Source organism: Diaphorina citri, unplaced genomic scaffold (assembly GCF_000475195.1).
Source record: "Diaphorina citri unplaced genomic scaffold, Diaci psyllid genome assembly version 1.1 scaffold4307, whole genome shotgun sequence".
NCBI classification, from domain to species: Eukaryota; Metazoa; Arthropoda; class Insecta; order Hemiptera; family Psyllidae; genus Diaphorina; species Diaphorina citri.
Window position 1 is genome coordinate 1 of NW_007381706.1, and position 12,825 is coordinate 12,825.

At 40.6% G+C, this 12,825-nt stretch overlaps 1 protein-coding gene across 1 annotated transcript; it reads right to left on the minus strand.

The window, feature by feature from the left end:
* Positions 1-1,233: 1,233 nt before the first annotated feature.
* Positions 1,234-8,220, minus strand: LOC103520948 (protein lifeguard 1-like). The gene is given in 6 exon segments (XM_008486046.3): positions 1,234-1,540; positions 1,543-1,792; positions 4,486-4,648; positions 4,792-4,899; positions 5,911-6,025; positions 8,053-8,220. Coding segments are annotated over 5 exon segments (696 nt in total). The 5' UTR covers positions 5,994-6,025; positions 8,053-8,220; the 3' UTR covers positions 1,234-1,448.
* Positions 8,221-12,825: the final 4,605 nt, after the last annotated feature.

Genomic DNA, 12,825 nt, shown 5'->3' on the forward strand with positions numbered 1-12,825 from the left:
GAAAAATAAAATTCCCTGACTTTTCTCGGTTTTCCAGTCCATTTTTTCCAAATTTCCAGTATACTTTTTCAAGATTTTACCCTATTCCCACTGCGTCACAACAGATTTTATTTTTATTATTTTTTTTTCTTCAAGTAATGTTCCCAAGCCTGTTGAACATTAATTCTCCAATCTTTTTTCATCCCACTAGGGTAAGGGCTTAAGTCCTCCATTTGCACATGAAATAACTGCGCCGCATTTTTTTATGTAATTTTTCGGTCTACACATTCACACATCCTGGGGGATGAAGGTTACCACGATAAGAATGAGGAACAGCGCCGCAGGCAAAAATTGTGAGCTATACAATCTATAGAAACTAAAATTTTTAGGACCGGCCGCAGGCGAAAATTTTGGTTTCAATTATTTGCGGTAAAAAAAGAGCTGAAAAAAATCTGCGTTTGCCTGAGATCGAACCCATAACTGCGAATGTCGCGAACAAACCGCGTATACTGCGCACAAAACGCGAATACCGCGAACAAACCGCGGATATCGCGAACAAACCGCGGATACCGAGAACAAACCGCGGATACCGCGAACAAACCGCGGATACTGCGAACAAACCGCGGATACCGCGAACAAACCGCGGATACCGCGAACAAACATGTTAGAATAGAATAGTGATAGATACCTTGTTTACTGTGTTAGTGTAATTCCGTATAAAATCTACAGACTTCATGTTAATAAAGTTAGTGCAAGTCGCATGCATATCACCCTAACGGTGTAAAAAATAAATGTATTACTAAGCAGTTTTAAGTATTTTAGTTAGAAAATTTCGATACTCAAAATAGGACTCCTACTGTCATTCAAAGAAATTTACATCAGTGCAAGATTGTTTCCCTCATAAAAGCCAAGTGCAATTGCCATTCAAGAGAATTTATTTTCATTGTGTTTTTGTTCATTATTAAATATAAATTTCTTAACCCTTTAAATGACTGGAAAAAGAGATTTTCAAGATGCATGCGGCCCCTACCACATTGAAATCAATACCACTTGAAAAGAAATGTGGACATTGCCCGGAGTCATCCCGGTCGAGCAAAAAGAGCTCACCGAGAAAGAATTCTGACATTAAAGCCTTCAAACAAAATTTATGGCCCCCAATAATTACTGTGTCAGTGTCCTACTTAAAAAATAAATAAATGAAAAAGTTGCAACCCCGGTAAGATTGGCCCAGAAAGAATATTTACAAGATTTTTCTTATTTTTATTTGTAGCCCAGAAAAATAAGTCCAAAAAGAATATCTACAAGGATTTCTCACCCAAAGCCTCCAAAGACAGATCGAGAAGAAATTGAAAAAACTAGACCGGTTAAAATTGCTTGTCATTTTTACCCGTCGACGAAAAACCCCGGTTTTCTTTAGAGGCAAAAATTTACTGGGTGGTCTCATACATTTCTCGCCGTTACAGGATGGTCTAGTCCGAATTGGCAGCGCCGAGGATTTGCAGGATGGAGAGGAAAATGTTGATCACGTCCAGATAGAGATTGAGCGAAGCTAAATAATAAAAATAAACTTACCGCCAATCATGAGCTGGGTGTCGTAAATCAAATACACCGAGAACAGGATGGCTCCCAGCGAGGCATAAATCAGCGTCATCACTTTGCCATGAAAGAAGATCATCACTATGCCGAATATCATGAGAACAATCACACACACGAATAGTATCCCTCCCATCATGGTGAAATCGATCTTGGTTTGGAACGCGAAGATGGTGAGAGCGAGACATATCACGCACGTGATAACAGCCGCGTAGAATACCTGTAATACATAACGTCACGTCACGTGAGCTCATGGGGAGTCAGAAAGATGTAGTTCAAAGTTTTCCCGTAATATTGTAGGTAATTTCGTTCAGGACAACCACACTACTATCACGTCACGTGATAACAGCCGCGTAGAATACCTGTAATACATAATATAGAGTACAATAAAGGTATAAACACACTAACGTCACGTGAGTTCATGGTGAAGTCAATCTTGGTTTGGAACGCGAATATGGTGAGGGCGAGACATATCACGCACGTGATAACAGCCGCGTAGAATACCTGTAATACATAACGTCACGTGAGCTCATGGGGAGACAGAAAGATGTAGTTCAAAGTTTTCCCATAATATTGTAGGTAATTTCGTTCTGGACAGCTACACTACTATCACGTCACGTGATAACAGCCGCGTAAAATACCTGTAATACATAATATAGAGTACAATAAAGGTATAAACACACTAACGTCACGTCACGTGAGCTCATGGGGAGTCAGAAAGATGTAGTTCAAAGTTTTCCCATAATATTGTAGGCAATTTCGTTCAGGACAACCACACTACTATCACGTCACGTGATAACAGCCGCGTAGAATACCTGTAAAACATAATATAGAGTACAATAAAGGTATAAACACACTAACGTCACGTCACGTGAGCTCATGGGGAGACAGAAAGATGTAATTCAAAGTTTTCCCATGAGATTGTAGGTAATCTCGTTCAGGATAGCCACACTACTATCACCTCACGTGATAAGAGCCGTATAGAATACCTGTAATACATAATATAGAGTACAATAAAGGTATAAACACACTAACGTCACGTCACGTGAGCTCATGGGGAGACAGAAAGATGTAGTTCAAAGTTTTCCCATAGTAGTGTAGGTAATTTCGTTCAGGACAGCCACACTACTAGCACGTGACGTGATAACAGCCGTATAGAATACCTGTAATACATAATATAGAGTACAATAAAGGTATAAACACACTAACGTCACGTCACGTCACGTGAGCTCATGGTGAAGTCAATCTTGGTTTGGAACGCGAATATGGTGAGGGCGAGACATATCACCTCACGTGATAAGAGCCGTATAGAATACCTGTAATACATAATATAGAGTACAATAAAGGTATCAACACACTAACGTGACGTCACGTCACGTGAGTTCATGGTGAAGTCAATCTTGGTTTGGAACGCGAATATGGTGAGGGCGAGACATATCACCTCACGTGATAAGAGCCGTATAGAATACCTGTAATACATAATATAGAGTACAATAAAGGTATCAACACACTAACGTGACGTCACGTGAGCTCATGGTGAAGTCAATCTTGGTTTGGAACGCGAAGATGGTGAGGGCGAGACATATCACGTCACGTGATAACAGCCTACGTGAGCTCATGAGGAGACAGAAAGATGTAATTCAAAGTTTTCCCTTAATATTGTAGGTAATTTCGTTCAGGACAGCCACACTACTAGCACGTGACGTGATAACAGCCGTAATATAGAGTACAATAAAGGTCACTAACGTCACGTTACGTGAGCTCATGGGGAGACAGAAAGATGTAGTTCAAAGTTTTCCCGTAATATTGTAGGTAATTTCGTTCAGGACAGCCACACTACTATCAACTCACGTGATAACAGCCGCGTAGAATACCTGTAATACATAATATAGAGTACAATAAAGGTATAAAAACACTAACGTCACGTGAGCTCATGGTGAAGTCAATCTTGGTTTGGAACGCGAAGATGGTGAGGGCGAGACATATCACGCACGTGATAACAGCCGCGTAGAATACCTGTAATACATAACGTCACGTGAACTCATGGGGAGACAGAAAGATGTAATTCAATGTTTTCCCGTAATATTGTAGGTAATTTCGTTCAGGACAGCTACACTACTATCACGTGACGTGATAACAGCCGCGTAAAATACCTGTAATACATAATATAGAGTACAATAAAGGTATAAACACACTAACGTCACGTGAGCTCATGGGGAGTCAGAAAGATGTAGTTCAAAGTTTTCCCATAATATTGTAGGTAATTCCGTTCAGGACAGCTACACTACTATCACGTCACGTGATAACAGCCGCGTAGAATACCTGTAATACATAATATAAAGGTATAAACACACTAACGTCACGAGCACGTGAGCTCATGATGAAGTCAATCTTGGTTTGAAACGTGAATATGGTGAGGGCGAGACATATCACGCACGTCATAACAGCCGCGTAAAATACCTGTAGAACAAAAGAAAGAAATTTTCCTGGTATACAAATTTGACAAATTTTTAAAAATCCATCCATCTTCTCAAGGGTAAATCGGTCAAAATTGCACTCGTGTCACAATTAAAAGGAATTTTCAATTGTGTTATTAAAGCATATTTAAATACTCCAAATAAGGGACATTGCACCTAGATAAATTTCATGATTTGATTTGGATTCGAACCACCAACCTCCAAACCAAAAGTCCAATGCGTTAACTACTAAATCACTGAGGTTGGTCCCAAATGTGTCAAATTACTCGAACTCTCACAATATATTTGCTTGTCAGCAGCCAAAGGTAGCTCATACCTTGTTTAGGCTGCATGTATCCTAGGGTCTCTACAGGAGATGAGAAATTTTAGTGACTTTTTTTTGTGTTTAAATAAATAAAACGTTAGGAAAAGAGAGCTGAAAAAGTCGAATACTCACATATTCAGCGTTGTATCTCGACGAAATCACCCCGAGCAGGAAACTTTCAGCCAGCGTGAATATGCCGAGGAATATCACGTTCATGGGCGACGAACGGCGCACACTCTCACAGCACGTGATACAAATGAGCGTGACAAACATGGCGATGAACGCGATCCAGAACATGCCAGGGTGTTGCAGAACGTACACTCAGCCAGCGTGAATATGCCGAGGAATATCACGTTCATGGGCGACGAACGGCGTACACTCTCACAGCACGTGATACAAATGAGCGTGACAAACATGGCGATGAACGCGATCCAGAACATGCCAGGGTGTTGCAGAACGTACAGTTTGGTGGGCTGATGTAGTGTGAACAGACCGATGAATGTTGCCGACACTCCGATCTGAATCATGAGGATGGAATAGACCTTCCTGTAGGGTAGAAGGAAGAATGGAATGGAATTTCAGACAATGGGAAGTCTGATCAAATGAAGGGCTGAATTCAAAGGACCTAAAGACGAAAATCGAGCTTTGTGGAAGCAGCCTTGAAGTTCTGGATTTCCATTGAAAAATGCATATTGGAAAAGGAAAAAATAAATTAAAAAAAAAAAAACTGTTTTACATTTTGTACTGTGCTGAACGAACACATTTTTAGTCCGTCCTTCCTTTATTATTACAATAGTAATAAAAAGGTATAAGGGACGGACTATTGTATTCGCTTCGTGTCGTCTGTCTGTCACCCTGTCTGTTCCCATAGAAAGACTTATCCAAACCTGGTCGACCTATATATCAAATTAAAGGTCTTTTTACCAGGAACACGAAAATGGTGGTGCAAATTTTGTCCAGAAAACCATAAAGCCAAAAAACCAAAAAAACTAGTTTTTGGGGGATTTTTTTCACATTTTCTCACACAAATGAGCTCTGATCTCGAAATTTGTCGCGACGACCTATAAACTCAAAGCGAGAAAGTTTTAGATAACACTTCAGCCGATCATTTAAGACCATTAGTCCGTCCTTCCTTTATTATTACAATAGTAATAACAAGCTGGGTCCGTCCCTTCGGCTACGCCGAGCAAGGCCAATAAATGGATGGGTGACTTGAACCTTATATTGGGAATAAAGGGAGAACGGGCTCTAGTCTTGATTTTAAATCATTACATGAAAGTAAAATCGAAAAATCAAATCAAGAATAATAATAAACTGAATATTAAACAAATTAGGTAGGTACATAGGTACTGATTTTCTCTAATCACTACGGGCTAAAAAATTCCCGGAGGGACGGACCCAGCTTGTTTACCTGTGTTAACACCCCTTAATGGCTTGTTGCAAAAATGTTAATCCCCCTAAGAATACATCTCAATAAAATTGACCATCAACCTTACTCTGGTGCAGTGGTTGACACACCTTATCAATGAAATTAAGTACTGGATAAAGCTATCTTACCGTATGAAGGCCAGCCGGATGGTCTTCTCACTGAAATCAAATCCGGCTCCTCCTCCGGTTTCAATATCTCCGTATCCGGACATGTTGGGATTGTTACCGCCTGCTGGTGGATAACCTGCAATGCAATTTAATTCAATTTAGAAACATTCATTTTCACCCCCCAGAGGCAATTCAATTCAATTTTCAATTCAATTCAATAAAGCATTTATTTGTACAAATGTACGTTTGCTTGTTTTACAATTTTACATGGAAATTCGGACATATCAATACAAAATTACAAACATAATAAATACAGAGAGCAACAACTGAAATGTGACAGAGTAGGAGAATGAGAATAATATACGAGTGTAAAAGAAGGGGAAGAAGAAGAAGAAGAGGAAGGGGAAGAAGAAGAAGAAGAAGAGGAAGGGGAAGAAGAAGAAGAGGAGGAAGGGAAAGAAGAAGAAGAGGAGGAAGGGGAAGAAGAAGAAGAAGAAGAGGAAGAGGAAGGGGAAGAAGAAGAAGAAGAAGAAGAAGAAGGGGAAGAAGAAGAAGAAGAGGAAGGGGAAGAAGAAGAAGAAGAAGAAGAAGAGGAAGGGGAAGAAGAAGAAGAAGAAGAAGAGGAAGGGGAAGAAGAAGAAGGGGAAGAAGAAGAAGGGGAGGAAGAAGAAGAAGAGGAGGAGAGAGAGGAAAAAGAATATGGAGAGGAAGAAAAAGAAGAAGAAGAAGAAGGGGAAGAAGAAGAGGAAGAAGAAGGGGAAGAAGAGGCCATCAGAATTGAAAATCCAAATTTAATTTTTGGGTCTGAATTTCAATGTGAATCATTACTGGGACCTATTTGAAGCACAAATCACCAATTAAAATTCATTCCCCGTGTTTTTGGAGCTTCCCGTATTGGCGAGAGAACATGAAAATTTGAATAGGCCCTAAGTCCTTGTCGGTTGTCGGATCGATCCAAAGTACTACATTTTTAAGACCTTTGATATGATGTATTATAATTAGAGGTTTCCATTTAAGATTTTCAAGTTTAACGACCCTGACTCTAGCCGAAAATTGGCGACTACTTCAAAAAATGAGATTGCAGAAGATAGAACTAGAACACCATACCAAATTTCAGATTCTCATCATTAGCTGTTCAAATAATAGAAAGTAAAAATATTCTGGGCCAGCCTAGTTAGCTTAGTTGGTAGTGCGTCTGCCTTGTAAGCGCTAGGCCGCGGGTTCGATTCCCGCCCGGGGCGGATTTTCGTGGGCACTTAACTTAAGAGAAGGGAAAAATTATTGGTTGTTATTATTATAGGTAATTATGCAGAAGTCACATCCATGGAAAATAAAAGCTCCTTTTTGTATTCAACCTAACCCTATGCGAAGATGGTGAGGGCGAGACATATCACGCACGTGATAACAGCCGCGTAGAATACCTGTAATACATAACGTCACGTCACGTGAGCTCATGGGAGAAAGATGTAAGTCAATCTTGGTTTGGAACGCGAATATGGTGAGGGCGAGACATATCACCTCACGTGATAAGAGCCGTATAGAATACCTGTAATACATAATATAGAGTACAATAAAGGTATCAACACACTAACGTGACGTCACGTGAGCTCATGGTGAGTCAATCTTGGTTTGGAACGCGAATATGGTGAGGGCGAGACATATCACGCACGTGATAACAGCCGCGTAGAATACCTTGTAATACATATGATATAGTAACACAAAGAAAAGACATTTTATTTATTTGAATCAAAATTAATTCCCCGTTTTTTGGAGCTTCCCGTATTGGCGAGAGAACATGGAAATATGTAAAATTTGAATAGGCCATAAGTCCTTGTCGGTTGTCGGATCGATCCAAAGTACTACATTTTTAAGACCTTTGATAATATGATGTAGGTAATACCTAGGTACTATAATTAGAGGTTTCCATTTAAGATTTTCAAGTTTAACGACCCTGGCTCTAGCCGAAAATTGGCGACTACTTCAAAAAATGAGATTGCAGAAGATAGAACACCATACCAAATTTCAGATTCTCATCATTAGCTGTTCAAATAATAGAAAGTGAAAATATTCTGGGGTTGCAAGGCTTTTTGAACACTCTGAATAGATAAAAACTGGGATTTTTATAGACACACTTTCGATAGTAACAATAAGAAAGTATATTACCTGGGGCTGGATAGCCTCCTGCGGGGGGAAAGCCGGGTTGTGGATAACCTCCGGGGGGTGGATAGCCGCCTTGTTGTGGATAGCCGGGCTGTGGATAACCGCCTGGGGGTGGATAACCGGGAGCAGCACCTCCTGGATAGAAACCGGGCTCTGGGGGAGCTAGAAAAATGAAGAAATAGCGTCAAACTTCTTCTTTTTCTTTTCCCATGTTCAGATGGGGTCGGCGTTTTTTATCGGCCTCTCAATCAGCTTTAGAGTGATCGCTTCGAGGCCAACTGGTTTTGGGCTAATATTGCCTGGATTGGCTAATTAAGAAACTAGTTCGTTTCCCCCCAAAAATGAACAGTAATTTGACCATATTTACAAATGTGGACATCAGCCATTTGTTACTGCAAGGGCAAAATTTAGCTAGGCATTAGTGTCTACAAAGGATATGTCCACACGTGGGGACACTTAAGTGGTGTAATAAACATGCTTATGTACAATTATTACACTGAAATAAATGAAATATAAAATTATTCAGCATGCCGAGAGTAGCGTGAATGTCAATTGAACCATCCCACTCTGGTTTTTCTGCCTTCAATCTACTCCAACATTATCATGCATTCGCGCTACTACCTCGGTGGTGTAGTGGTCAAGTATTGAAGTAGTAGCCCACTGCTGGAGTAAAGGGACTTTTCAGTCCTATGCGAGCAGTATAAATAAGAATTATTATTGTTATTACTACTACTTCTGTGACTCACAAATTGTATCAAATACCTACACAAGATTATCATTTTTCTACTATGTACTTGCATTCACGCTACTACCTCGGTGGTGTAGTGGTCAAGTATTGACCATAGAGCCCACTGCTGGAGTAAAGGGACTTTCCAGTCCTATGCGAGCAGTATAAATAAGAATTATTATTGTTATTACTACTACTTCTGTGACTCACAAATTGTATCAAATACCTACACAACAAAGTATTGATAGGAAGCTGAAAATGTTAGAGAGTGCGTTATCTACAACAAACATGAGTGTTTACAGTAGAACTTCGATAAAATGAACTTTCCTGGAGTCCCTGTTTTGTAGCTTGAACAGATCACAAACACTTTATAAGGATTGAAAAAAAAAAAAAATAATAATAAAATATGTAGGTATAAGAAGTGTTCTGGAGGTTTTTTTAAAGAGTTTCGACAGACGAGGGAACTGTAACTGCTAAGGTCTTATCGTCCCGAAACCGAAGAGAGACAGGATAGGAGAAAGCCAGCCGTTCCGAGAACGAATATTATCCCTTTAGGATAAAATCCACCCCGGCGGGAATCGAACCCGCGGCCTAGAGTTTACAAGGCAGACGCGTTACCAACCAAGCTAACTAGGCTGGTCTGAAGGGTTTTTATTTTGCAGACATGACACATCTTGTACATTGGACTTTACGGGTCTGTGTCGTAGCATGCCCGGAGTGTGTCCCTCATCAGAATAATAATTCATGACACGTTTTGTACATTGGTCGTTACGGGTCTGTGTCGTAGCATAATACCCATAGTGTGTCCCTCATCAGAATAATTCAGCGTTCCCCCTTGGAATTCGTAATATGGAAGTTCTACTGTATTATTAGATAATAAATGAACACAAAACATAAACCATAGCGTGCGGGAGAATCTAGGAGAAGGACAACGAGAGAAAAAAGGAAGAGAAGAATGAAGAAGAGAGTAGAAGACGAAGGAGGAAGAGGAGATAAAGGAGAAGGAGGAAAAGTAAAAGGAGGAGGAGAAGGAAGAGGAAGAGGAGGGAAAGATCGAGGAGGCAAAAGGGGAAGAAGGAGGTTGTACAGAAGAAGAAAATGAAAGAGAGGAAAGGGAAGGAGAAAGAAAAGGAGAAGGTTGAAAAGAAAAAGAGAGAGAAAGCAAACGGCAATAATACCTATTTAAGGACAATGAACAAGAGAATCATACAGGGATAGAGGGAAAGAAGAAAGAAATAGAGAGAGGAGGAGGATAAAGAGAGGGCTTTGAGAGGGAGAGAGAGAGACAGAGAGAGAGAGAGAGAGAGAGAGAGAGAGAGAGAGAGAGAGAGAGAGAGAGAACTGTACAAAATAGAACAACAGATTAGTGGTTGGGTGAGAGAGCTGCTTCAGGTCGTGGTTATGTACCGGGGTGGGGTGAGCTCGGACTAGTTGAGACAGGATATTGTTTCTACAGTTTGGCATGGGAGTGGTAACTTGAAAACAAGGTTAGTTTACAAACCTTGCCTAACTTAACCCGGTACATAACCACAACCTCAGGAGAAACTGCCACAAACTCAAAACAGAGAGGAGTGGAGAGCATGGTCACTATTGTCAGCATAGTTACTGGTTACTATTGTCAGCATGGATCTGTTTTCTCCCATCTCCATGAGATTTGAATTTGTCATTCTCTTCTAAGTACATGCTTTTTTTCTCCTAAAAAAAAGCAAGGTTTTTATCTATTCTTCATTGTGTACCAAGACTACCAAGTTCATGTACCAAATGGGTAGCCCCCGTTAATTTAAATAAAATTAAAAAAAAAGAAAAAAATAAGACCTTGTTTAGACTGCGGGAGTAAAGGGACTTTTCAGTCTCATTTTGGCAGTATAAACAGGGACAACAGGGTATATTCTATTCCATTCTATGCTATCCACTCCAAATGAAGGGAATGCCACAAAAGATCTAATCAGGTCGCAGTGACCAAGGGCGTTTATTAAAGCCGATGTCCCTCAAGGGTGGGGTGGTAGAGAATGCCATAGGCATTAACCCCACCCTTGATCAAACTTTATTTTGTATTTATATGTATATACTTTTTTGATCAACCTTACTCTGGTACAGTGGTATCAATGAAATTAAGTACTGGATAAAGCTATCTTACCGTATGAAGGCCAGCCGGATGGTCTTCTCGCTGAAATCAAATCCGGCACCTCCACCGGTTTCAATATCTCCGTATCCGGACATGTTGGGATTGTTACCGCCTGCTGGTGGATAACCTGAAATGCAATTCAATTCAATTTAGAAACATTCATTTTCACCCCCAGAGGCCATCAGAATTGAAAATCCAAATTTAATTTTTGGGTCTGAATTCCAATGTGAATCATTACTGGGACCTATTTGAAGCACAAAAGTCAGCTCCCATGGCGTAGTGGTCACTGCGCTCGCCTTGCACGCGGGAGACCCGGGTTCGATTCCCGGCGGGGTAAGGCATATACAGATGAAGTTCGTTCTTGGAACGTCTGGCTTTCTGTCCTGACTTCACTATTCGATTTCGGGACGATACAATGACACCTCCCTTGTTACAGTTCCCTCTGTCAAACCTCTGGGAAGGAAGAAAAAGAAAGAGACAAAATAAGTGATGCAGCTCCTTTTTTAATAGAAATTTAGGGTGTACCGATATGGAATCCTAAAAATGATAAATAAAGTGTGGACATGGTTTCGAGGTCGACGTCCGTAGATGTGTGGACGCAGCTTTACACCGAAAAAAACCTCGTGTCGGCGACTGAAATAGAAGTGAAAACATTAAAATTCTGGCATCGTATCTGATTTGGTTCCAGACTCAGAATGAAGTACCTAGTTAATTATTTTTTCATTTATTTACGGGGAATACCCAAATTTACTAAGTTTATTTAATCTAAGGGGAATAGATAACCAAGTTTACAAAGTTCCCCAATACCTATTGGGTAAGTACATACAAGTACCGGAAACGGTGTCTTTCTCTCGGTTTACACCGAAAAAAACCTCGTGTCGGCGACTGAAATAGAAGTGAAAACATTAAAATTCTGGCATCGTATCTGATTTGGTTCCAGACTCGGAAAGAAGTACCTATTATATTATTTATTCATTTACTTACGGGGAATACCCAAATTTACTAAGTTTATTTAATCTAAGGGTAATAGATAACCAAGTTTACAAAGTTCCCCAATACCTACTGGGTAAGTACATACAAGTACCGGAAACGGTGTCTTTCTCTCGGAGATACAGAAGTGCCATCTTTTACTCCACGTGCTGTTCAGTTAGATGAAGTAGACAGATCATAGATTATAGAGAGAGGACTACCTACAATAGATGTTTGATGTTTGATCTTGCGACATGGGAAAACAACAAGCATTGCGTTTTACACTGAATCAATGAATTGTTCACTGATCTCTACCAGAGTACACGACTCACCTCAGTGGTGTAGTGGTGGACTTTGAATCTGGAGATTGGCAAGACTTTATCGTGGACACTCGTTGCAGAACGAGTGAAGAAGTTTAATGTAATGTAAATGCAGTTTCTTTGTGTTATTATGTCACAACTTTGGTGCTCACTGCAGCATTGTAGGATTTTCCCAATATCTCAATAATCCTAAAATCCAATGTTTACCTACCATGCTGGCACCGGTCGCTATGCGCATTTATATGCCATAGCTACTCATTTTCCTCCGAGGCTGAGTGGCCCCCGCACCAGCCAGTCACTTTTCGTCAGCGAGTCTGAGTGGTTTCTGCATAGCAGCCGTCACCGGCGATCTATCATAACTTGCTATGATACTAATTCGTCTTGGACATCGGCAGAGAGAAGAACCCGGATTCGCATGCAAGGCGAGCGCAGTGACCTACTGGAAAACAACAACATTATTCCCATCAGGATCAAAAATTCCGCCCCGGCGGGAATACAAACCGCGGCCATGGCGCTTACAGGCAAGACGCGCCTACCAACTAAACCAACTAGGCTGGCGTGTATGGTTTAAAATGGAACATTCTTTAGCAAGCCTGATTAGCTTGAACGGTAGCGCGCCTACCTTGTAAACGTTA